The sequence below is a fragment of the Hoplias malabaricus genome, chromosome 15 (assembly GCF_029633855.1).
Source record: "Hoplias malabaricus isolate fHopMal1 chromosome 15, fHopMal1.hap1, whole genome shotgun sequence".
Lineage (NCBI taxonomy): Eukaryota > Metazoa > Chordata > Actinopteri > Characiformes > Erythrinidae > Hoplias > Hoplias malabaricus.
In genome coordinates this window covers 9,233,549-9,256,070 of record NC_089814.1, presented here as the reverse complement: position 1 = coordinate 9,256,070, position 22,522 = coordinate 9,233,549, and the positions used below count along the sequence as shown (strand labels likewise).

The 22,522-nt window shown below is 41.3% G+C and overlaps 1 protein-coding gene across 1 annotated transcript; it reads left to right on the top strand.

Moving 5' to 3' along the window:
• Positions 1-6,258: 6,258 nt before the first annotated feature.
• Positions 6,259-19,095, top strand: LOC136668716 (retinol dehydrogenase 12-like). The gene is made up of 6 exons (XM_066646394.1): positions 6,259-6,424; positions 12,338-12,577; positions 14,851-14,940; positions 15,068-15,256; positions 16,447-16,556; positions 16,880-19,095. Exons 1-6 carry the CDS (start codon positions 6,259-6,261, stop codon positions 17,087-17,089), a joined length of 1,005 nt encoding a protein of 334 aa, XP_066502491.1. The 3' UTR covers positions 17,090-19,095.
• The last annotated feature ends 3,427 nt before the right edge of the window (positions 19,096-22,522 follow it).

Genomic DNA, 22,522 nt, shown 5'->3' with positions numbered 1-22,522 from the left:
CCAATGTCAGTGCTATGTTGTGACCATAAACATTTTGGAACATATCGCAGCATTTCCTCTTTCAAAGAGTTTGAATTCATCTTCTCATTGCAAAGTGATTCATGTGTCATCCTGACGACTTGTGGCTGTCCTTGTCCTTGAGCAGTAATCATAATCATAATAAATCGCTGATCTTCACTCCTCCAGATGGAAAGATTCTCTTTTAGCGGTTTAAAGACAAGTTCTTCTGCTTCGGCCATAATTTCACCTATTTGTTTCTGCTCACAATCATCAGACACCAGCAAAGTCACATGTGGTATACTTTTTCCCATCTCAAACTCTTTATGCAAGTAATCATTTTTGTCTATCTTCATAGCAGCTCCTTGTGGTCCCAAAATTATGCAACATGAGCGTAATTCAACTTGCTTTGGTTGATGACTCAACCATTTTTCTGCATCTGATTGTTCAGCATCCTTAAAGTATTTCAGTGTACAATGAAATGGATACTCTGGAGTCTTTGCGTCAGGCATGTTTGCTACAATAAACGTCTCCCACAGCTTGGCTGGTTCCAAGAATTCTTCGCTAAGATTTCCAATCCAAAATACTGAAGAAGCTTCAGTCTTCGTTTTCATCATCAATTGATCAATCATTTCACTCGGCACTTCCACCAGGCAGCGGTTTGGTGTGCATTTTATTGTACAGTTTAGTCTGCACAAAGCATCTCTTCCCAAAAGTGCAATAGGTGTATGTTCTGATACCAGTATGGGTATTGTAGTCTTCAGATGTTTATAGCAGAGCTCAATTGGTTTTGTGAGAGGAATCAGCTGTTTTACTCCCTCAAACCTGATTGTCCGAATTGTCTGACCATACCTGGGGAGGTCCTTTACTCTTCCATCCATCATCGCTTTCTTCATTCTCTGTTTCATCAGAACTTCCATCCCTTGAGTCCTCTTTCCTTCTACTCACATCTCCTCTTTTTTCTGCTTTAGCCAGCATTCGTCTGATGGCTGGGTCATATCCACCCATGGCCTCCTCCTGGTCACTCAGATCCTCATCTCCAATGGTCCTCCTTCTCATTCTCAGTTCACCTCTAGTCTGCAGACGTCGAGTTTTCTTCTTGCTTCTTTCTTCGTCTTCAATGTGGTAACTTCCTCCTTGACTGATCACTGGAAGCTGAGGGTAGACTTTCTCAGTTTTCACTTCCTTCTCCTAAGGTGGTGGTGTCTTAACTGAGTCCACATGTGAAAAAGACACATTAACTTCTGCCATTTGTTTTTCTATTGCCTTTGTACACTAATTTATTGCTTCTGCACCTTTCTCCCTCTTTTCCTTTGCAGCCTGTATCAGTTTCTGACTCTCTTGTTCAAATAACTGGAGAATGCCAAGCTCTATTTCTCTTTTTTCCTTTTGCTTTTCTCCTCGATGCCCCTTCTTCTGTCCTGCTTTGTATGTTGATACAAGTACCTCTATTGTTTTAATTACATCTGGGTTAAGTATCCCCTCTAGCCATGGTTGGTCTATGTCAGGCCATCGCTTATAAATTTTTTTCTGATATTTCTGCAATACCTTTAATTAAAGGACTATTTTTCTATATTTTTCTATATAACTATATCAACAGGAGTAACTCCTTTTGAAACAGTAGTGCCCATTTTTGGCATAATAATGACTAAATATGTTCCCAGCTTACACTTATTAATTATTTCTCTCCCTTTTTCCTCTGTTTATAGGCCACTATATTACCACAATCAATAAAAATTCCAACTTCAGAGAAATCAAACCTTAATATGCAATACAATTCACACCACTAAATCCCCTTTACTAAGTTATATAACTACTAAGTGCACCATAAACTTAGATTTATTAAACATTCAATAACTACCTTGTAATTAAAGAATATACAAACTTATATAAGGCTCAACAAGCACTCCTAAATATGATTACCACTAAACATTTGCAACACCATTACACCTATAGCAAAGCTTAAATCAGAAACCCCTTTCCAAATAATAATTTTTCTTCATAAACCTCATTGTTAACTCTTAATGGAATTATAATCAAAGCATTATCTTAAAAAATGAACAACCTGTTGCCAAGCTTTCTTTGAAAAAGTCTATGTCATGTACTGTAGCACAAATAATGGACTAAATGCAAATAGATAAATAAATCAATGAATTTCTAATTATTATTATTTTTTAATAATGAGACATATTAATGATTAAATCTAAATGTATCAATGCAGGTGTTTGTGAAAGAAGTTTATGGATAAAATGACTGGCCTTTGTGCAGTCTGCTTTGGGTAACTTCAACTTCAACCTCCCTTTTTTCTGCCAGCTCCTCGTCTCCTCGTCTCACGCACCCCCACGGGATGAGAGAAAGACTCTCACACACACACACACACCCCACAGGATAAGAGAAACAGACAAATACAAATTTAATACATTTAATTTAATTACTTTTGGTAATTAAACATTCAATATAATTATTTGTATTTTATTTACCAACATTTAGTTCATTCATAAAACTAGTTCATTTTGCTTTCCCAGTTAAACATAAACATGTCACATACTATTTTATGACCACTTTATAGTAAATTTTCAACCCTGCATCTTGGTTCTTAAAACTTATATACTAAGATAAGATTAATGTACTATGTTGTAATTTTAACATATAAAAACATTGCAGTGGTATGTTTAAACCCCAGAAAGCACCACTGTCAAACACTCAGAGTTTTCCAATATTCACATATTGGTAGTAATTTTACATTTATCAGTTGGCAGCTAATTAATTTTTTATATAAAGTAACAGTACTTCACAGAGATCTAAACACCAGACACTATAAGATTTAACCCCTTTTTCTGAGCAACAATTGTTAATTCATTAAACCCAAATGAGCTACATTAAAGCTCAACATGCAACTAAACAACACCATTCCAACACACTTTATTAATTCAATCCAAATTTCATCTTGTGGCAGCTCTCTCCATATAAGGCCATTCTTCAGTTCCACTGGCCAAAAACAATTACCCCATACAATGTGTCTCAATTTCATCAAACCATTGCATTCAAAGAGAACACAAACAAATTACTGCTCCACCAATTCACTCTCACCCACTATGTTAGATTTATCCTCTATTTCCCTTTTATTTTAGATCACAAGCACCAAACCCATAGAAAAAACTCAGTTCAAACGCACCCAATCTCCAAACCCCTGCACAGCACTATACATCAATATTTTCATACATTTATATTTTTAATTTGCCCAAATAACTATTAGTTTCTATTTAAACCAAATCAATATGGCTTTTATCAGTACGTCACAAATCAAAATCCTGCCATCTCTCTCTTTTTCAAGAGTGGAACAATCAAAGTGTAAGATCTCAAAACTTCAGTGAAATTGAGAGGAACTTAAACCCGTGATCTTTTTTCTCCCAATAAAAGCCAACATATGGAGATTTCAAATTTTCTCCTTTTCTCCAATAACAATTTTACCTTTAATTCCCATGATTAAACCTTACCGTTTCCCCAATGTACCCTATTAATTACTCAGCTTTAACACCTCGCTCTCCTTTTTCCTATTCTCAGCATCTAAAAACGTCATATATATCGGTTTGTGGGCGCATATATCGGTTTGTGGGCTCATATATCGGTTTGTGGGCACATATATCGGTTTGTGGGCACATATATCGGTTTGTGGGCATATATATATCGGTTTGTGGGCATATTTATCGGTTTGTGGGCGCATATATCGGTTTGTGGGCATATATATCGGTTTGTGGGCATATTTATCGGTCTGTGGGCGCATATATCGGTTTGTGCGCATATATATCGGTTTGTGTATATTGGTTTGTGGGCGCATATATCGGTTTGTGCGCATATATATCGGTTTGTGGGCATATATATCGGTTTGTGGGCATATATATCGGTTTGTGTATATTGGTTTGTGGGCGCATATATCGGTTTATGGGCGCATATATCGGTTTGTGGGCATATATATTGGATTTTGCGCTGCATGGTAGAAATTTGCTGCTCAGTGCTGTTCAGCGAGTAGCCTGTTTTGATTGTGCTGCGCGGTTTTAATGAACCTCAGTTTGGACAAACTTTTGACATATTCCAAATAAAACCGAGTGGCCCGGTGACCGAGCTCCGTGATTATAAATACTAAATAAAGGTCATAATAAAGATAATAAAGCTCAGACTAGCCGATTGGATTACGGATGTGTTTTCTACGACGCTGAAGTTAGATCCTGATTCGCAGATCCAGATGTTCTTTTCGAGCTGCGCACGACCTCTGAGCATTCTGTTCAGCTGCGCGCGCGATCTCAGTGTTCTGTTCAGCGGCGCACGCGATCTCTGAGTGTTCTGATCAACTGGACGCGCGATCTCTGAGTGTTCTGTTCAGCCGCGCGCGATCTCTGAGTGTTCTGTTCAGCCGCGCGCGATCTCTGAGTGTTCTGTTCAGCCGCGCGCGCGACCTGAGTGTTCTGTTCATTTGCGCGCGATCTGAGTGTTCTTTTCATTTGCGCGCGCGATCTCTGAGTGTTCTGTTCATCCGCGCGCGATCTGAGTGTTCTGTTCAGCTGCGCGCGATCTCTGAGTGTTCTGTTCAGCTGCGCGCGATCTCTGAGTGTTCTGTTCAGCCGCGGGCGCGATCTCTGAGTGTTGTGTTCAGCTGCGGGCGATCTCTGAGTGTTCTGTTCAGCCGCGCGCGCCATCTCTGGGTGTTCTGTTCAGCCGCGTGCGCGATCTCTGAGTGTTCTGTTCAGCCGCGCTCGCGATCTCTGAGAGTTCTGTTCAGCTGCGGGCGATCTCTGAGTGTTCTGTTCAGCTGCGCTCGCGATCTCTGAGTGTTCTGTTCAGCTGCGCTCGCGATCTCTGAGTGTTCTGTTCAGCTGCGCTCGCGATCTCTGAGTGTTCTGTTCAGCCGCGTGCGCGATCTCTGAGTGTTCTGTTCAGCCGCGTGCGCGATCTCTGAGTGTTCTGTTCAGCTGCGCGCGATCTCTGAGTGTTCTGTTCAGCGCGATCCTGGCCGAAAAACAATCTGTCTCTTTCTCTGTGTGTGTTTTGGGAGAGTTTTCTGACTTGCGTGATCTAAGCTCCGCCCAGTGTAGACGAGTCAAGTAGGACTACCCACTTTTGACACGTTCTGCTCTTTTGAGCGGGTGAGGCAAACTGGACAGCCTGAAATGATCTAGTTCTCTGCTCCTTGGAAACCAGAGTGCATTGCACCAATCCCCTGAAAAAGACTAAGCTCTGTGAGGAGTTGGTGTGTTCTCCCTGTGTCCGCGTGTGTTTCCTCCGGGTGCTCCGGTTTCCTCCCACAGTCCAAAAACACACGTTGGTAGGTGGATTGGTGACTCAAAAGTGTCCGTAGGTGTAAGTGTGTGTGTGTGTGTTGCCCTGTGAAGGACTGGCGCCCCCTCCAGGGTGTATTCCCGCCTTGTGCCCAATGATTCCAGGTGGACCCACCGTGACCCTGAACTGGATAAGCGCTTACAGATAATGAATGAATGAATGAAAGATCACCAATATCTTCATAGAATTACATTTTGAAAATGAACTAAAATAAAATACATTTTAATTGAATATGCATTAATTATTTTCAAAAGCTGAGCCGAATTAGAGGGATCAAAGAGCCGCATGCGGCTCTGGAGCCGTGGGTTGCCGACCCCTGCCCTAACTGAAGCTCGAGTGGTTGTAGGAGGAGCCAGCTGTAGGCTGTTGGTGTATAGTGTGTTTATGATTCCAGATTTGGTACTTGTTTTTGTTTTCTGATTTAAAATTATACCTGGGTCAAAAGTGACCCTAACAACAGAAAGACCATAATTTTAACAAGAGCATTTTATAATTTTGTAAAAAAAAAAAGTTATTATATTGTTTTTAATAGAAGTTCCTGACAAAGTCAAAAAGTCTTGATGCAATAAACAAATTTATGGAGCACTCGTGTGCATTTAAAACCTAAAAATGTGTCGCTCAAGACCCTAACACAAGAGGAAGGTTAAATGCTGGACTTAGCTGTATTTAAATGTTGGTATTTCTTTGACTGAATGCTTTACTTTGAAGCATTAATATGCTGAAAAAGCTTTTGTTTGAGTGCTGTACTTTGCTGTGTTTCAGTGCTGAACTTTAGAGCTGGAAATGTGTGTATGAATTGTTGGACTTTGTTCATGTGCACGTCTTCTCCTCCCTCCCCTGTGAAGTCTGCACTCTCTTGCTTTCTCCAGTTACACTTTACAGGAATCTACATCACTGAGTAGTTGTGTGTGTTCTCTCTCTCCACAAATGTTCTCCTGGAACTACACAGATCTCTTCTCTCACCCACTGTGGTTCACATGCACTGTGGTGCTAGCTGCAGTGACGTGTGCGCAGCGGAGAGGCCGGTGGGATCCACAGACTTGTCCTGTTCAGCTTTCAGGCAAAACAACCATTGTTACTGGAGCAAACACAGGTAAGAAAACTACAAATATATATAAATATATATATACAGGGCTCTGTATTCACTGTATGGAAGTGTGTACCAGCCCCTATCTCTGCACAACCCAAGTTATGGTCTCAAACACATTAAGAAGGGAAGCAGCTCTACAAATTAACTTCTGGCAAGGCCACAACTGTTTACTGAAAACCATTCTACGTGACGACCTCATGAACTCGCTGGCTGAGAGAATGCCAAGTGACCTCCGTGGCCCCTCATATGATGAGAAACAGAGAAAACCTTTCGTTAGTGCTGCGTTTGTGCCTCAATAATCATCGTTTGTGCTGGTACCACTTTTGAAGAATTAGACATTATATCTTTTTACCTGTTACGTAAGGCGGCCCATCATTAGTGGCCAAATCGCGCCAAAGGCGTCTCATTCGTTCATGCCTCGTTTGTGCCATTAAAAGAAACACTAGTACCATTTTCCTTCTTGAGTTATTCAGCCATAAAGTTTAACAAGTGAATTTGCTCAGCCCCTCATCAACGTCCAAATCGCTCCAAAGTGGTCTCTTTCATTAGTGATTTCATATTAATGATGAATTGGTGACTAATAATGTACCTTTTTTTTTTTCCGAGAGTGTAAGTTATTTAATAAAGCAGTAATTTCACCATGAACCTGATTGAAGGGAGGGTGGTGTATGTGTGTGTGTGTTGGGGGACAGGGGGGCGATGTATAGAAATAAACTATTATAACCGATAATGAGCCAGATCTGGGCCGAGTCTGGCACTAATTGCGTGCTTCTGGCCCAAACTCTGGGCCGAGAGTTTACCAGACTCGGGCCAAAACTACCGGCCCACTCTACGGCCATACATCACAGCCGAGACAATGCCGACTCCTATGAGGGGCCAGCTTCAAGTGTGTGTAAAGCTGTCTTCAAAGAGAAATTCTTCTACTTTGAAGAATCTAAAATACAAAACATTGTTTACTACATAACTCCACATGTGTTCCTTCATCGTCCTTGCAACCAGTCTAGGGGTTGAACAGTAGTCATAACAGCCGTATTAAAGGTCATATATTGATCTTTTGCCAAGGTTTTAAACAAACTGAAACTCAGTATCAGCTTTAGGAACTAACTGACCAGGGCGGCAGAGTGATGCAACAGGTACAGAGCTCCAGGGTGACTGTCAGTTTGGTGTGTTCTCCCAGTGTCCGTGTGGGTTTCCTCCGGGTGCTCCTCCCACAGTCAAAAAACACACATTCGTAAGTGAATTGGCAACACAAAATTGTCCATAGATGAGTGAGTGAGTGTCACCCTGCCAAAGACTAACATACCTATTCAGGGTGTGCTCCCAGCTTGCACCCAATGATTCAGAGTACGCTCCAGACTCACCACAACCCTGAACTGTGGTTGCAGACAATGAATTAATGAATTAATCATTAACCAAACATAACTCCCTAAGTAATCCAAATCAGGAGAAAAGGAGTAAAAGGAATGGCACTCACTCCTACATAAGACCAGTATATGACACTGAATAGCTTGTTGATCAGTATCAAGCAGAGCAACTGTAGTACTCAGGCCTCTCCACACATCAAGCTCTCAAGCAACCCACATGTCCACAAGCAGCGAATCACAGGCCAGGGTCCTTTGTTTGCACCAGCCAATCCAAAGCACTGCAGGACGGGACCTAATTAATAGGGAGAACAAAGAAAAGAAAAACAAATATAAACCACAATGCAAGAATAAAAACAGACCAAAGAATGTAGCAATATATAACTATATTTGTAGGTCAAGGGTCAAAACATTCACCAGAATCATTGGCACACATCCTTGCATCCCATACTCTGCTGATCCTTTCTGTTATTAAAACTTCCTCCGTGGACTTCTCTGTCCGTCCATTTCCCTTTTCCATTGAGAACAAAAACAATCACTACCCCCTTCTGTGCTTTTCGAAACTTGTCCAAATGATCAGAGGGAGAAGTGGGGTCAGAGAGGGTGAGGTTAACTTGTCCTCACTCACACATAACAGGATGCACTGGTAGCTGCAGGACACGTACCCATGCTGTCAAAAGCATTTTCCTTTCACAGTCCAAAAACACGATTGATTGCAAGGGTGGAGATTTGCTCTTGACATTGGTGGTGACCTATCAGTCTAACCCCCCCACCCCCCACCATTTTACCTGCTCTTTTTTCTTTGCTCAATGATTAAACGAGTTTGTTGTGCAATTATTTTTTGGGGAGGGGATCAAATTATTGCTGGGGACAATTCAATAAATAGCTGGATATCGGTAAGAACAAATCACCTCCGTCCATGCTAATTCTACACCCTGGGTTGATTGACCATGTTCGTTCGTTTGTCCACAGGTGTGAGTGTGTGATAGTTAGTCACCCTCTCCAGGCTGCATTCCTGCCTTGCACATAGTGACTCTGTGTAGGCTCTGGACCCAGTGCAATCCTGAACTGAAGTGGTTACATTCATTCATTCATTATCTGTAACCGTTTATCCAGTTCAGGGTCACGGTGGGTCCGGAGCCTACCCAGAATCATGAGGCGCAAGGCAGGAATGGGGGGAGTGTCAGTCCTTTGCAGGGTGACCCACACTCACCCTTTCACAAAGACATTACAGACAATGAATAAATGAATATACCACAACTTCAGTATTTTAAAATGTCTTATTATCTCAAAATCAAACAAACACTGTATTGACATTGGTTGTTAAAACAAACGCTTGCTAATTTTTTACAAACAAAATTAACAATATTATTAAAACATACATCTCTTTCTGCAAATAAATATTCCAGTCTGACAATCTGTTAAAAATGTTCACTACAAAATGAATGGTCACATACCAATACATCACTTAACATTTTAAAACATTTTAAATATTGAAAGCTTTTAACATTAATTAAAAGCTTTTAAAAAACCAACAGCTGATTATTCTTTGTTAAAATACTCCTTTTGTCATTCATTATCTGTAACCCTTATCCAGTTTAGGGTCACGGTGGGTCCAGAGCCTACCTGGAATCATTGGGCACAAGGCAGGAACACACCCTGGAGGGGGCGCCAGTCGTTCACAGGGAAACACACACACTGACACCTACAGACACTTTTAGATTGGGGAGAACACACCAAACACCTCACAGACAGTCACCCGGAGTGGGACTTGAGCTGTGTGACTTACCTGCTGCAACATCCTGCTGCCCATATACCTTTTGTGACCTTTTTTATTTTTTTTATAACACATCATTTTAGAAGCATGTGCCTCCTTTCAAATCTCATGCACCACTTATATATCAGTGGATCAGTTGTTCAAATACATATTGGAAAGTGAATCATTGAATTATGATTTAGATTTTTGTTTCTATGTACAGAGTCCTTCACAGTTCATGGAGGTCAAATGCTAAATGGTTCAAGTGCATTACAGTCAGCTGCACACTGGCACAGTCCATACGAGGTCTGTGTACATTTTATTAGATTGATTCTTAGACTTACTGTAGAATGAAATGTAGAGAAATGAAAAAAGAAACAGCTCATATATTCGTTTTCCGTTTGAACACACGAAGACAGAAACGAGAATTCAGTCTGTTTTTGTGATTTCTCGTTTCTGTCTCCAAAACAAATATACGGTTCATTAATTTGATTGGGAAGGGTGGGCGGGCCTTAAGCCCTACTTTCATTTCACTGTTCCGTCTAAGCGATTAATTGTTCTTTAGCGGCTCAGAACCCTTAGACTAGGGTGACCAGACGTCCTCTTTTACCCGAACATGTCCTTTTTTTAGACTTAAAAAAATGTCCGGGCGGAATTTCACAAACGTCCGGGATTTTGTTTTTCTAGAGCTTACACGGAACTTCGAGAAGTTTCGTTCACAAACTAGTCCCGCCCTCCCCTACTCCGATTGGTTCGCTTGAGTGAGAAGGGGGCGTGGTGAAGTAGCCTAAAATCTTCTGATTGGACGGTCTGACTGGAGAGCTACCGTTATTGGTCGATAACCTTTTCTGTAAACATTTAATTGGTCAGTCCGCACGTCAGTAGTCCTCCACCCACCCCCGGAGACTTGTCCTTTTTCACCATCTCAGATCTGGTCACCCTTCCTTAGACATCAGAGGCTCTGTGCGCAGGCACACGTATTATATGTTTGTAAACATATGTGTAACATAAAACTTTAGTGCTAATTACTTTTATTTTTGTCACTGAATGTTTTCACCTTTTTAAAGGAAAAAACAAAGAGTGCACTTTAACAATTGTACACTGTTAAAAAAAAACAGCAACACCATGTCGTTAGGCCTGTTTTAGGGGGTCTAACCCCACCCCCCTGGCAAACACTGATATTTTAACACTCCTGATTTTGCTGGTGTTGTAATGCAACCTTCTGAAATCTGGCATACAGACCTACAGGTCTCTTTCCAAAGCACTTCACTCAAGACCTAATCTGAGAGAGAAAACATTTCCCAAGCACCATAATTTTATGTTAATTACAGTCCTTTGGAAGCTCTACAAAAAGAGGTTTAAACATTTGGTTCACATCACCACTGATGTAAAAGTTATGTTTCTCTGGAGATGATGAAATCACTCTGAATGATGTTGTTCAGATGTGAACACAGAAAGATTGCAACATTGCTGTATTTTTTTTAAACCTATGGTTTCACTTTCCTTATTACAATCATTTGCACAGATCGCATTAAACACATCCAGAGTTTTGTCTGACTGGAAGCTGGGTCCCTCGCTCTAGCCTTAGAGGAAACCTTATTCTCTGCTGTGTTTCCTTTGAAAGCTCCTTTTTATCATTTACCAGACTGTAAATGTTTCCAAGTAACACTGAGAGTGCTCAGCTGACCACACATTTCGTATAACCTACATGAAAAAATGCTTTGTGAGTAGAAAGTGATTCACACATGTGGTTAATGTCACCATGTCCAAGCAAAGCATCGGCCAGTGGATTGTACAGCCCCAAAGCTTTGGGCTGTGATCTTTGGACTGATGGGCACTGTACCATTACATTTAGAATGGGCTAGAGAATAAGGTTGTGATTCTAACCTCAGCAATGCTCTAATATCTCGTATAAAACTTTCTCTGAAGAGTACAGGTTGTGATTATGAAATCTACATTTAACTGCAGTCTAAAGTGGCATTTCTCTGGAGTTGTACCAAATGTAAGCCCCATGATGGTCCTTTTTATTCTGAGTGTGACACAAGTGAGTCACAAAGGAAACATTTTCTGAAACATTTCTTTTGGAAACTGAAGCTCAAGCTTCACCAGAAATGTACAAATCCCGAAAATGAAATAGTGAATGTAATTGTACACCTCCAGTCCTGCCCAAGACCGAGCCCTGAGCTTATTGTTTTATTTCCTGTCAATACGTTAGTTATTAAATTACACAGAGACCTCAACAACTGGATATGTCCACTGTTTTGTAGGTCTTCTGTTATCTATTTTCTTCAGGACTACAAAGTTCGCCTTGAAAGTTTTTTGGGGTTTTTTTGCTATACACAGTCCAAATTATCCTAAACATTGACTGTCTGGGCTTAGAAGTGACTATTGATTATTGGATTTGAAAGTGTTGTTTATTAGTAATAGCTTCTTTGCTGTTCTCACGGTGGAGAATACATCAAAGCACCCTTGCTTTTTTTTTTTTAGGTCTGATGCAATTGTGAAGCTTGGTTTACTCTTATTATGTCTTACTGCTTATCTGATGGTGACAGTTCAAGTGGTCTGGTGGGTCTTGTATGTTTGCTGTGTCCCTTTTTTTAATTCATATTTGAATTCGAAGAATTACCTCCTAGAATAACACACTCGATGTCTTTTCTCTGGACATTAAATAAATGAGGGTTTGTATTCGACCAAAAGGTCGTTCCTAGTTTTTCAGGCTGTTGTTAATTCTCTGAGGTGACTCACCCCCTCTCCGCCGTCTATCTCTATTTTTATCAGATGTTTTTATCTGTACTACAGGTATAGGAAAGTTCATTGCCCTGGACTTTGCTCGTCGTGGGGCTAGGGTTATTCTGGCTTGCAGAAGTGAGGCTCGTGGGACAGCAGCGCTAAAGGAGATCCGACAGCGCAGCGGCAACCAGAACGTTCACCTGCGGATAGTGGATACATCTTCTCTCGATTCAGTCCGCAATTTTGCAGCTCAGATCCTGGAGGAGGAGAAAGAGCTCCACATACTTGTCAATAATGCTGGAGCATCAGGTATCAGTCTGTCAATATGGCCTTCGGTTTACTCAGGCACCACTTGGTTGAAAAGTCCAGAAAATGTATTTAAAAAGAGCACAACTTACAAAGCACAGATCTTAAGTGGCTGTGGATTAAAGGGACCAAACAAAAGCTACCCAACAGTCATGTGGTGTGACATCACAACCTAAATTAACTGGCAGTTTGTTACAAAATATTTAGATTTTTCCTTGACCCCAATTTAAAGAGGACATACTAACTCCTTTTCCTTTAAAATATCTGTGCCATTCTTTGGTAAAAATACCACAAGGATGAAACACCACAGCAGCATTCTCCCACTTTCTAAAAAGCCCTGTTCAGTAGGACTAGTTTCTTTAAATGAGAATGAGCCTCAGCTCAAATAACGACAGCCCAGAAGTGAGAAGAAGCTTTGGTTTTAGCCATTTTTGCTCAGTTTCTTTCTTCTCAGTTTTTCATTTTTACTGTAATTACTCACTATGCATTTCATTCAAGCTGTTGGTTTTGATCTGATTAACGTCGTATTTGTGCTCTAACAAACACAGGTCATGCACAGCAATTGGACATAGTCAGACATACAGGGGTTAGACAATGAAACTGAAACATCTGTTATTGTAGTGTGGGAGGTTTCATGGCTAAATTGGAGCAGTCTGGTGGCCAATCTTCATTAACTGCACATTGCACCAGTAAGAGCAGAGTGTGAAGGTTCAATTAGCAGAGGGTAAGAGCACAGTTTTGCTCAAAATATTGCAATGCACACAACATTGTGGGTTCAAAAGAGGACAAATAGTTGGTGCACATCTTGCTGGCGCATCTGTGACCAAGACAGCAAGTCTTTGTGATGTATCAAGAGCGACGGTATCCAGGGTAACGTCAGCGTACCACCAAGAAGAACGAAACACATCCAACAGAATTAACTGTGGACGCAAGAGGACGCTGTCTGAAAGGGATGTTCGGGTGCTGACCCGGATTGTATCCAAAAATCATAAAAACACGGCTGCCCAAACCATGGCAGAATTAAATGTGCACCTCAACTCTCCTGTTTCCACCAGAACTGTCCGTCGGGAGCTCCACAGGGTCAATACACACGGCCGGGCTGCTATAGCCAAACCTTTGGTCACTCATGCCAATGCCAAACGTCGGTTTCAATGGTGCAAGGAGCGCAAATCTTGGGCTGTGGACAATGTGAAACGTGTTGTTCTCTGATGAGTCCACCTTTACTGTTTTCCCCACATCCGGGAGAGTTACAGTGTGGAGAAGCCCCAAAGAAGCGCACCACCAGACTGTTGCATGCCCAGAGTGAAGCATGGGGGTGGATCAGTGATGGTTTGGAGTGGCATATCATGGCATTCCCTTGGCCCAATACTTGTGCTAGATGGGTGCGTCACTGCCAAGGAGTACCGAACCATTCTGGAGGACCATGTGCATCCAATGGTTCAAACATTGTGTCCTGAAGGCGGTGCCGTGTATCAGGACGACAATGCACCAATACACACAGCGAGACTGGTGAAAGACTGGTTTGATGAACATGAAAGTGAAGTTGAACCTCTCCCATGGCCTGCACAGTTACCAGATCTAAATATTATTGAGCCACTTTGGGGTGTTGTGGAGGAGCGAGTCAGGAAACGTTTTCCTCCACCAGCATCACGTAGTGACCTGGCCACTATCCTGCAAGAAGAATGGCTTCAAATCCCTCTGACCACTGTGCAGGACTTGTATATGTCATTCCCAAGACGAATTGACACTGTATCGGCCGCAAAAGGAGGCCCTACACCGTACTAATAAATTACTGTGGTCTAAAACCAGGTGTTTCAGTTTCATTGTCTGACCCCTGTAGTCATTATCCCATGTTTTCAGACATCCACAGCCCACAAAACCAACTGGCTGGTCTTATTTCACAGTTTGTGGGTTGGTAGGCTTCAGATGTCTAAATGAACGTGCTAATACACTGTGTTTTTTTTATATTCGCTTTTAAGAAAGTAATCAATCATTTCACGCTCACAAATACTGGTGTGAAGACTATAACAGACTCATGTCTAGTTACTAATTTTGAAGAGTTACAGACCATGTTCATATTAACTATTTGTAATGATGCTAGGTTAGCATCTGTTTCACTCCAGTGCAGGATGAAGCACAAAACAATATCATGATTTAAATAACACAAACATACCAAGAGCAGCCAAACCCAACATTTAGCTTATAACATGTTTACACCCAGCAATCTAAACATGAATTAGGCACATGCATGCCCCTAACTGTGACTTTGTGTGCAGGCCTTCCCAAAGGGATCACCTCAGATGGATTGGAAGTGTCCTTCGCCACAAATCACGTCGGGCCCTTCCTGCTCACTAATCTGCTTCTAGGTCAGACTTCCTTCTATTTGCCTTTAGCTTCCGTAGCTGCTTGCCATATGTAGCGCTAGACCTGGAGTCGCAAACTGCAGCAAATTTCACTGTGAAAACTTAGTAATTTTCTTTGCCTCTAAACCAGACCTCCTGAAGAAGTCGGCTCCAGCGCGTATCGTAAATGTTTCCTCTGCAAACCACTGGAGAGGAAAAGTGGACTTCTCTCATTTCCACGGCGAGAACTTGACCTATACGATGGACTCTGTGTATAATCACACCAAGCTTCACAATGTCATCTGGACTAATGAGCTGGCACGCAGACTGCATGGAACAGGTAGAGAACCATTAGAATTAGAATCACTTTATTGGCCACTGTGTTTGTTTGTTCTCTGCATTTAACCCAATCCATGCAGTGAAACATACATTTACACACACTAGTGAACACTAGGAAGCACATGCCTGTAGTGGTGGGAAGCCCTAGCCACGAGCACTTAAGTCATGACTTGCCGGCTCTAGGGATTGAACCGGCAACCTTCCAGTTACAAGCCCTAACCACCAGGTCATCAAAGGTAGCATCAAAGGTAACGTCTTAGCCAGGTTCTGAGGTCCTGGGTTCAGTCTCATCAGGCCCGTCTCTGTTACTGTATGTAAAGAAGTTTGGTGTGTTCTCTCTGTGCCTGTGTAAGGTCCATCCACATGCTCCAGTTTTCTCCCCTAGGTGGACTGCACGTGTCACATTGCCTATGGTGTGAGTGAATGGGTGAATGGCAGACACAGGGAGAACACACCACACTCCTCACAGACAGTCACCCGGAGGAAACCCACGCAGACACAGGGAGAACACACCACACTCCTCACAGACAGTCACCCGGAGGAAACCCACGCAGGCACAGAGAGAACACACCACACTCCTCACAGACAGTCACCCGGAGGAAACCCACGCAGACACAGGGAGAACACACCACACTCCTCACAGACAGTCACCCGGAGGAACCCCCTCGCAGACACAGAGAGAACACACCACACTCCTCACAGACAGTCACCCGGAAAAAAAACCCACGCAGACACAGGGAGAACACACCACACTCCTCACAGACTTTCACCCGGGGGAAACCCACGCAGACACAAAGAGAACACACCAAACTCCTCACGGTGCTCAAACATACAGGAATTATTTATTTTTCATAATTCGTCCTCTGTAAAATATGCAGTATTTTGATTCTGCTGCACCATTTAAGGTGGCACTGCGGATTCATATAAGAAACGAGTGAATAAAGGGCCAAATGTAATCTTGTCCAAAAAGTGATCTGACCTGTACAACACTGGTTCAGGTCTGTTCTGAGGACTGCGCTTTGTCTTCTTGAACCCATGACCCAATCACAGTCATGGTGTGATTCATGTTAGAGCTGACTGAAAGTTACAAATCCTGTTTACAGTGATGTCATGTTGCTATTCCTTTCATACTGTTTGTGTGAGGTATATGACTCTTTTCTGTAACCTGTGTGTGTGTTTGCGTTACTTCAGGTGTGACAGCAAACTCTCTTCATCCCGGTGTCGTTATGACAGAAGTTATGAGGTACTACCACTGGCTGGTTCGACTGATCTTCAATGTGGTTGGAATTTTCTTCTTTAAGGTAAATTACAGACTTACAGTCTTTATACACAACTGAATTTAAATAAAATAATTTGCACGAGAAAATACAACTCATAAAACCAAACTGACCTGTACAAGAAAGAGTGCTAGGCCAAGCCCTGCCACCAGAGGGAGACAGAGGTTGTAGGCTGCTTCCCTGCTCAGTCTTGAATTAAGTCGAAATAAATTAGTAGGGTTCCCTTGTCTCTCTCAAGCATTTTCTTGTGAAAGAAAGCCACTCATTTGGGCAAAATCTATTTAAATGTTAATTTAATTGTTAATTAAACTGAATGTTGTGTGTTTATGTCCATCTCTGTCCTGCAGTCTTCTGAGGAAGGTGCAGTCAGCACAATATACTGTGCAGTAGCAGAGGAAACGGAGGGAATTACTGGGAAATATTTCGACAGTGACTGCTCTCTTGTCCTCCCAGCTCCACTGGCCAGAGACCCTGCTGTTGCTGCCAAAGCTTTCGAGTACTGTGAGAGACTAACTGCTAAACTGTATACTACTGGAAGAACAACAGGCCGTACTTAAACCTGTGTACAAAAGAACTTGATACTGATAAGTGGTCTATCTAAGATACTCAACAAGAACAGGCTACAGCTTTTGCAGTGTTCAGCCCTCTGTTGCCAATACAAGCACACCCAATAGTGGACAAAGTTCAATTAATTTAGCAACTGTATCCAAATACACTTATCCTATTCAGGGTCTGGAGCCTACTCAAAATCGCAAGGCAGGAACACACCCTGGAGTGGCCACCAGTCCTTTGCAGGTTGACACACACACACACACACACACACACCTACGGACAGTTTTAGTCACCAATCCACCTACCAACGTGTGTTTTAGGAGGAAACACACCAAACCCAGAACAAAGTCACCCGGAGCGGGGCATGAACCCACAACCTCCAGGTCCCTGGAGCTGTGCGACAGCGACACTACCTGCTCCGCCACCGTGCCGCCCTATATTCATATATACATTATAACTGCAAAATGTTGGCGTGCTTTTAGGTCCTTTACACCTTTATTTGCTACACAAACCATGGGAAGTTCTTTTTTAATTCATCCGAGAACTTACATTTACGTTTCGACATAGCTGCTCGAGATGAGGGTAGGTACATGAGCTTTGCCCGACGTAAACAAGGACTACTGACGTGCAGACGACAATTAAATTGACCAATTAAATGTTTACAGAGAAGGTTATCGACCAATAACGGTAGCTCTACAGTCAGACCGTCCAATCAGAAGATTTTAGGCTACTTCACCACGCCCCCTATAAGTTCTATGTAAGCTCTAGACAAACAAAATGTCGGACGTTTGTGAAATTCCGCCTGGACATTTTTTTAAGTCTAAAAAACAGGACATATCCTGGCAAAAGAGGATGCCTGGTCACCCTATTATATATACATTTCATGCTTCTGTCCAGAGTCGTTTACAAGAGCTGATATAGTTTGGATTCTGCATGATTCTGCCATATGGATTTTAACATCATAAACTGTAAAGTTATCTTACAAGTGAGCTCTTTATCATGTGTAGTTTTTGCAAATGGTGGCTTGTTATTGTATTATCAGGAAGAGCTAAATTCCCTGCCTGCTCCTCTGACATTAATAATGCAAAGGAAAGTGGAGTGTTAAAATTACTGCAGAATATATTCTCCAGGCGTACAAACCTCATGGAAACACATTAAAGCAGGAAAAACTCACATGTGATTGTTATTATATAGATATATGTCGTTTAAGTGATAATCTTAGCCCTTACACAAGATAACTGCTCAGTGATGACAACTGTGATTAGTTTAGACAATTTAAAATATGCATTCAGAGATCATACAAGCTGTGAGAGCACAGTTGACCTCCTGTGCCAGCAGCTAGTGCCCCTTAAAACATATATTTACCCTTTCATAGGAGTGTCTTCCAACATTTGACATGGAATATGGTTAAAAGGGCTGTTCCTGAAAACACAGTTTCATCATGTCCCACTCTGACATCTTCTCAGACATCAGAAAAGAACCACAGAAGGTGTTTTTCCATATCCCAATAATCCAGAAGCATCACGGTCATTGATTGTGTGCTTTTGACCACTATTCGAACTCTAATTACACGTGCTTTTCCCATAGAATTAAATGCAGATTTCACTGTTCATTGTTCTTATTAAAGCACTGACTGAGTTATTTGTGACGGCTTCCTACATGAACATTTTTAAAAGTCACTAAGATGTGATTTACTTGGCGTCTCCATTCACATCTGAGGCAATGTGGGCCTGAGTGTTATTTTTAAACAAGCCACAGTGCAGAGTAGGATATTATAATTTCTTAATTCTACCTTTAAATTTATCTGTCTGGAAGCACCTGCACCTGCTGTGAAATGACTCCAAACATTTATTATGATACAGAAAGGTGAAAATTTATAGAAGTATGTGGCAGAGATGAGTATTCTGAAGAAAATATTGCCATCTTGTGGTAGAATTGAGAGAAAGCATTGGATTAAAGTCGATGTTGTAAACAGCTGGTTGACATGGTTTTGACAAGCATCATATTTTGGTGGCCTATGTTATATTTTGGCAGATTTTCCTTGCATTTTGAAATAAAATGTAGTACACTATATTCATATGAAACTATGAATTCTATTAATCTTTATTCACATAATCAATATGTATATGGTTAAAATGTGACCTTAGTACCAAAAATTGTCTTTTACAAGACAATTTTTTTACCCCATTGAATTAAACTGTCCATTTAAAGTTGAATTTTTTGATTGGCTGTCCCCTATGCTGCAATAAGGAGTAAAAACAGTCTTAAAAGAAGCATTTCAAAAATTGTAAGAAAATAGTTATGTAAAATTGATTAGAGAAAAGTGAATGTTTTTGGTATTAAGGTCTTAAAGGGGATGTCTGTGATTGTAGGGAAACTATTCTCTGGTTTGTTTACGTTCAGAAGCTCCACGTCTTCAAAAGGTGGTACATTTGAGTGGAAAAGGACTGTTACTTGTTTGTAACTGAATTTAAATTTTTCTGTAAGTTTTATTCACTATTTGAATTCTTACACAAACTTATTTGTAACTCGACTTGTTTAGCACTTTCAGTAATGCGGTTAGCCGTCAGGTGAACTTCACTCTAAGAAGTAATTCAGATTGCCTTTCCTCAATATTTAATCGTGTACTGTTGCAAGTAAAAACAAAATTAAGTTGTAGGATTGGGCCAGATTTTATATTTGCAGTTGTTATTTTACTTCAGTTCCAGTGACGCAAAAATTACAAGTGTTTTTTCAACACAGTATCATGACTAACCCTAACTTAAAATGTTTCATTAAATAATAAGGGAAAATCTCTTGCATTTGAATTTGCAATACTGGACAACTCCTGACACAAACCTTCTTTACTGTGGACAAATTACAAAACATATTTTCTTTCAAAGTCAAGCAAGTCTTGGACATTAATCTACACACATATGACTCCTGAAAATTGTTGATTTGAGTGAGTAAAGTACTTCTATTTATTTACAGTTAGCTACAATTTCTAATATCGTATTTACAAGTGGCCAGAACTAGGGGTCCCTACGCTATATCCGTTACAAACAATTTTATGACACACAGGTTTCTGACCAAATCTTCTCTGCCCGTTTTGCCGCTGTGTGGAAGGTCGGTCGGAAGAATCTAATTAGCTAGCTAGTAGTGATGGGAATTTCGGCTCTTTTGGCTCGGCTCTTCATAAAGAGCCGGCTCTTTCGGCTCCTAAATGGCTCTTTGTTTTACCACTTATTTCCATTGGTACAGAACAATATTACCTACATTTTACATGACTATATGGTCAAAATATTATTGTTCAATATTAAAAATAATACATAGTGTTGAAATGTCCAATTGTTTTATGGCTGTCTTGTAATAACTCACTGATTGCACTCACACATTCAATTGTATAAATAACTAGATTTTTATTTAAACACCTTAATAAAAAATCACTTGTAAACTCTGAAATATAGCCAAAGGAACCAAAAAGGTAGGTATTACAAAATAGCTTATTAAAATAATAATCAGGCAGCACGGTGGCGCAGCAGGTAGTGTCGCAGTCACACAGCTCCAGGGGCCTGGAGGTTGGGGGTTCGATTCCCGCTCCGGGTGACTGTCTGTGAGGAGTTGGTGTGTTCTCCCCGTGTCCGCGTGGGTTTCCTCCGGGTGCTCCGGTTTCCTCCCACAGTCCAAAAACACACGTTGCAGGTGGATTGGCGACTCGAAAGTGTCCGTAGGTATGAGTGTGTGAGTGAATGTGTGTGTGTCTGTGTTGCCCTGTGAAGGACTGGCGCCCCCTCCAGGGTGTATTCCCGCCTTGCGCCCAATGATTCCAGGTAGGCTCTGGACCCCCCGCGACCCTAAATTGGATAAGCGGTACAGATAATGGATGGATGGATGGATGGATGGATGGAAAATAATAATCATCCATTTCTGGGTAATAAAATAAACAAATACTCTGCAAAGTGCAAAACAGCAGCATTCAACGGTAGTGATTAAAACAACCACAACTGTCAACAAACATTTAACTGATTTAACATATTCTTAATCTATTTTTTGGAAGGCAGATTGACATTCAGGAAAACCAAGTGTCTCAGCTCGGAGGGTTGGAGTGTTGGAGCTTGCTTGTTGTTCTCTGATTGGTTGAATGACAAGCCTTAGAAAAAATGGCTCGGTCTTAGACGGGAACCGGCTCTCATCGTTCACCTACAAGAGCCGGCTCTTTTAAAGTTTAGTGGGTGTTTTAAAATATGAATGTCTTCAAGAGATCTTTTCAGAAGCATCAGTGTTTATAAGAGATGAGTTATTCATTCATTGTTAACTAATCTGGCTAGCTAACTGATTAGCTAACTAAGTTCATGTTTCTCAGTCCATTTATTAGGGTACAGACAGCCTACCCAGATCCTAGAAAACATGTACTAGGTATCCAATGGGGCGGCACGGTGGCGCAGCAAGTAGCGTTGCAGTAACACAGGCCCAGTCACCTGGAGGTTCTGGGTTCAAGTCCTGCTCCGGGTGTCTGTGAGGAGTTTGGTGTTCTCCCCGTGTCCGCGTGGGTTTCCTCCGGGTGACTGTCTGTGAGGAGTTTGGTGTGTTCTCCCTGTGTCTGCGTGGGTTTCCTCCATACATTGGTAGGTGGATTTGCGACTCAAATTGTCCGTAGGTGTGACTGAATGTGTGTGTTGCCCTGTGAAGGACTGGTGCCCACTGCCTTGCGCCCAATGATTCCAGGTAAGCTCTGGACCCACCGAAACCCTGAACTGGATAAGGGTTACAGATAATGAATGAATGATTTGTGAATCCTTTAGCTCCAATAAAAAGACTGATAGAAGCCTAGAAAAATAAATTAATAGAAAAGACGCTGTAGACAAATATCTAAACTTAAATGATAAACGGAAATGTAACTTTTAAAATCCTTATCCAAATAGTTTGACTGATATCTTGACTCGTTTAAATTTACACTCATACCATAATTCCTAAGTGATATGGCTGTAGAATGCACTGTGTTCAGTGTCAGAATTCAATGGCTATATTTAACATAGGTTTAGCTACAACTACAGTCCCCTAACCGTAAAAGTGGCAAGCAGTAACGGCGCAGTCACAAATGGGCGCACTTTTCCAAAAATGTCGGACTGTAATTCCAAAATATTTACCAGAAACGAATATTTACACAAAAGGAGGAGTTTGGTGTGACCATTAAAGAACAGGTTAATAAAGTGTACAGAGAAAATGGATTAAAGTCTGTAACTGTAGAACTACAAAGTGCTCCTATATGGTCAGTGGAGCTAATAAAATGGACAATGAGAGTAGTAGTTATTGTTATTTTAATAAAATCTCATTAATAATAGTGAACCATTTATTTGTATGTTATAAAATGTAAAATAATGACAAGCAAACTGCAAATACAATTTATTTTGAAACATTTGAAATGTGATTATTACTTTTTTTAACAACTCAGTTCCATC

Coding starts and splice junctions, on each gene's coding strand:
- LOC136668716 (XM_066646394.1), top strand. CDS start 6,259: ATGTTCTCCTGGAACTACACAGATCTCTTCTCTCACCCACTGTGGTTC. Junction 6,425..12,337: donor TGTTACTGGAGCAAACACAG/GTAAGAAAACTA, acceptor TCTGTACTACAG/GTATAGGAAAGTTCATTGCC. Junction 16,557..16,879: donor TTGGAATTTTCTTCTTTAAG/GTAAATTACAGA, acceptor TCTGTCCTGCAG/TCTTCTGAGGAAGGTGCAGT.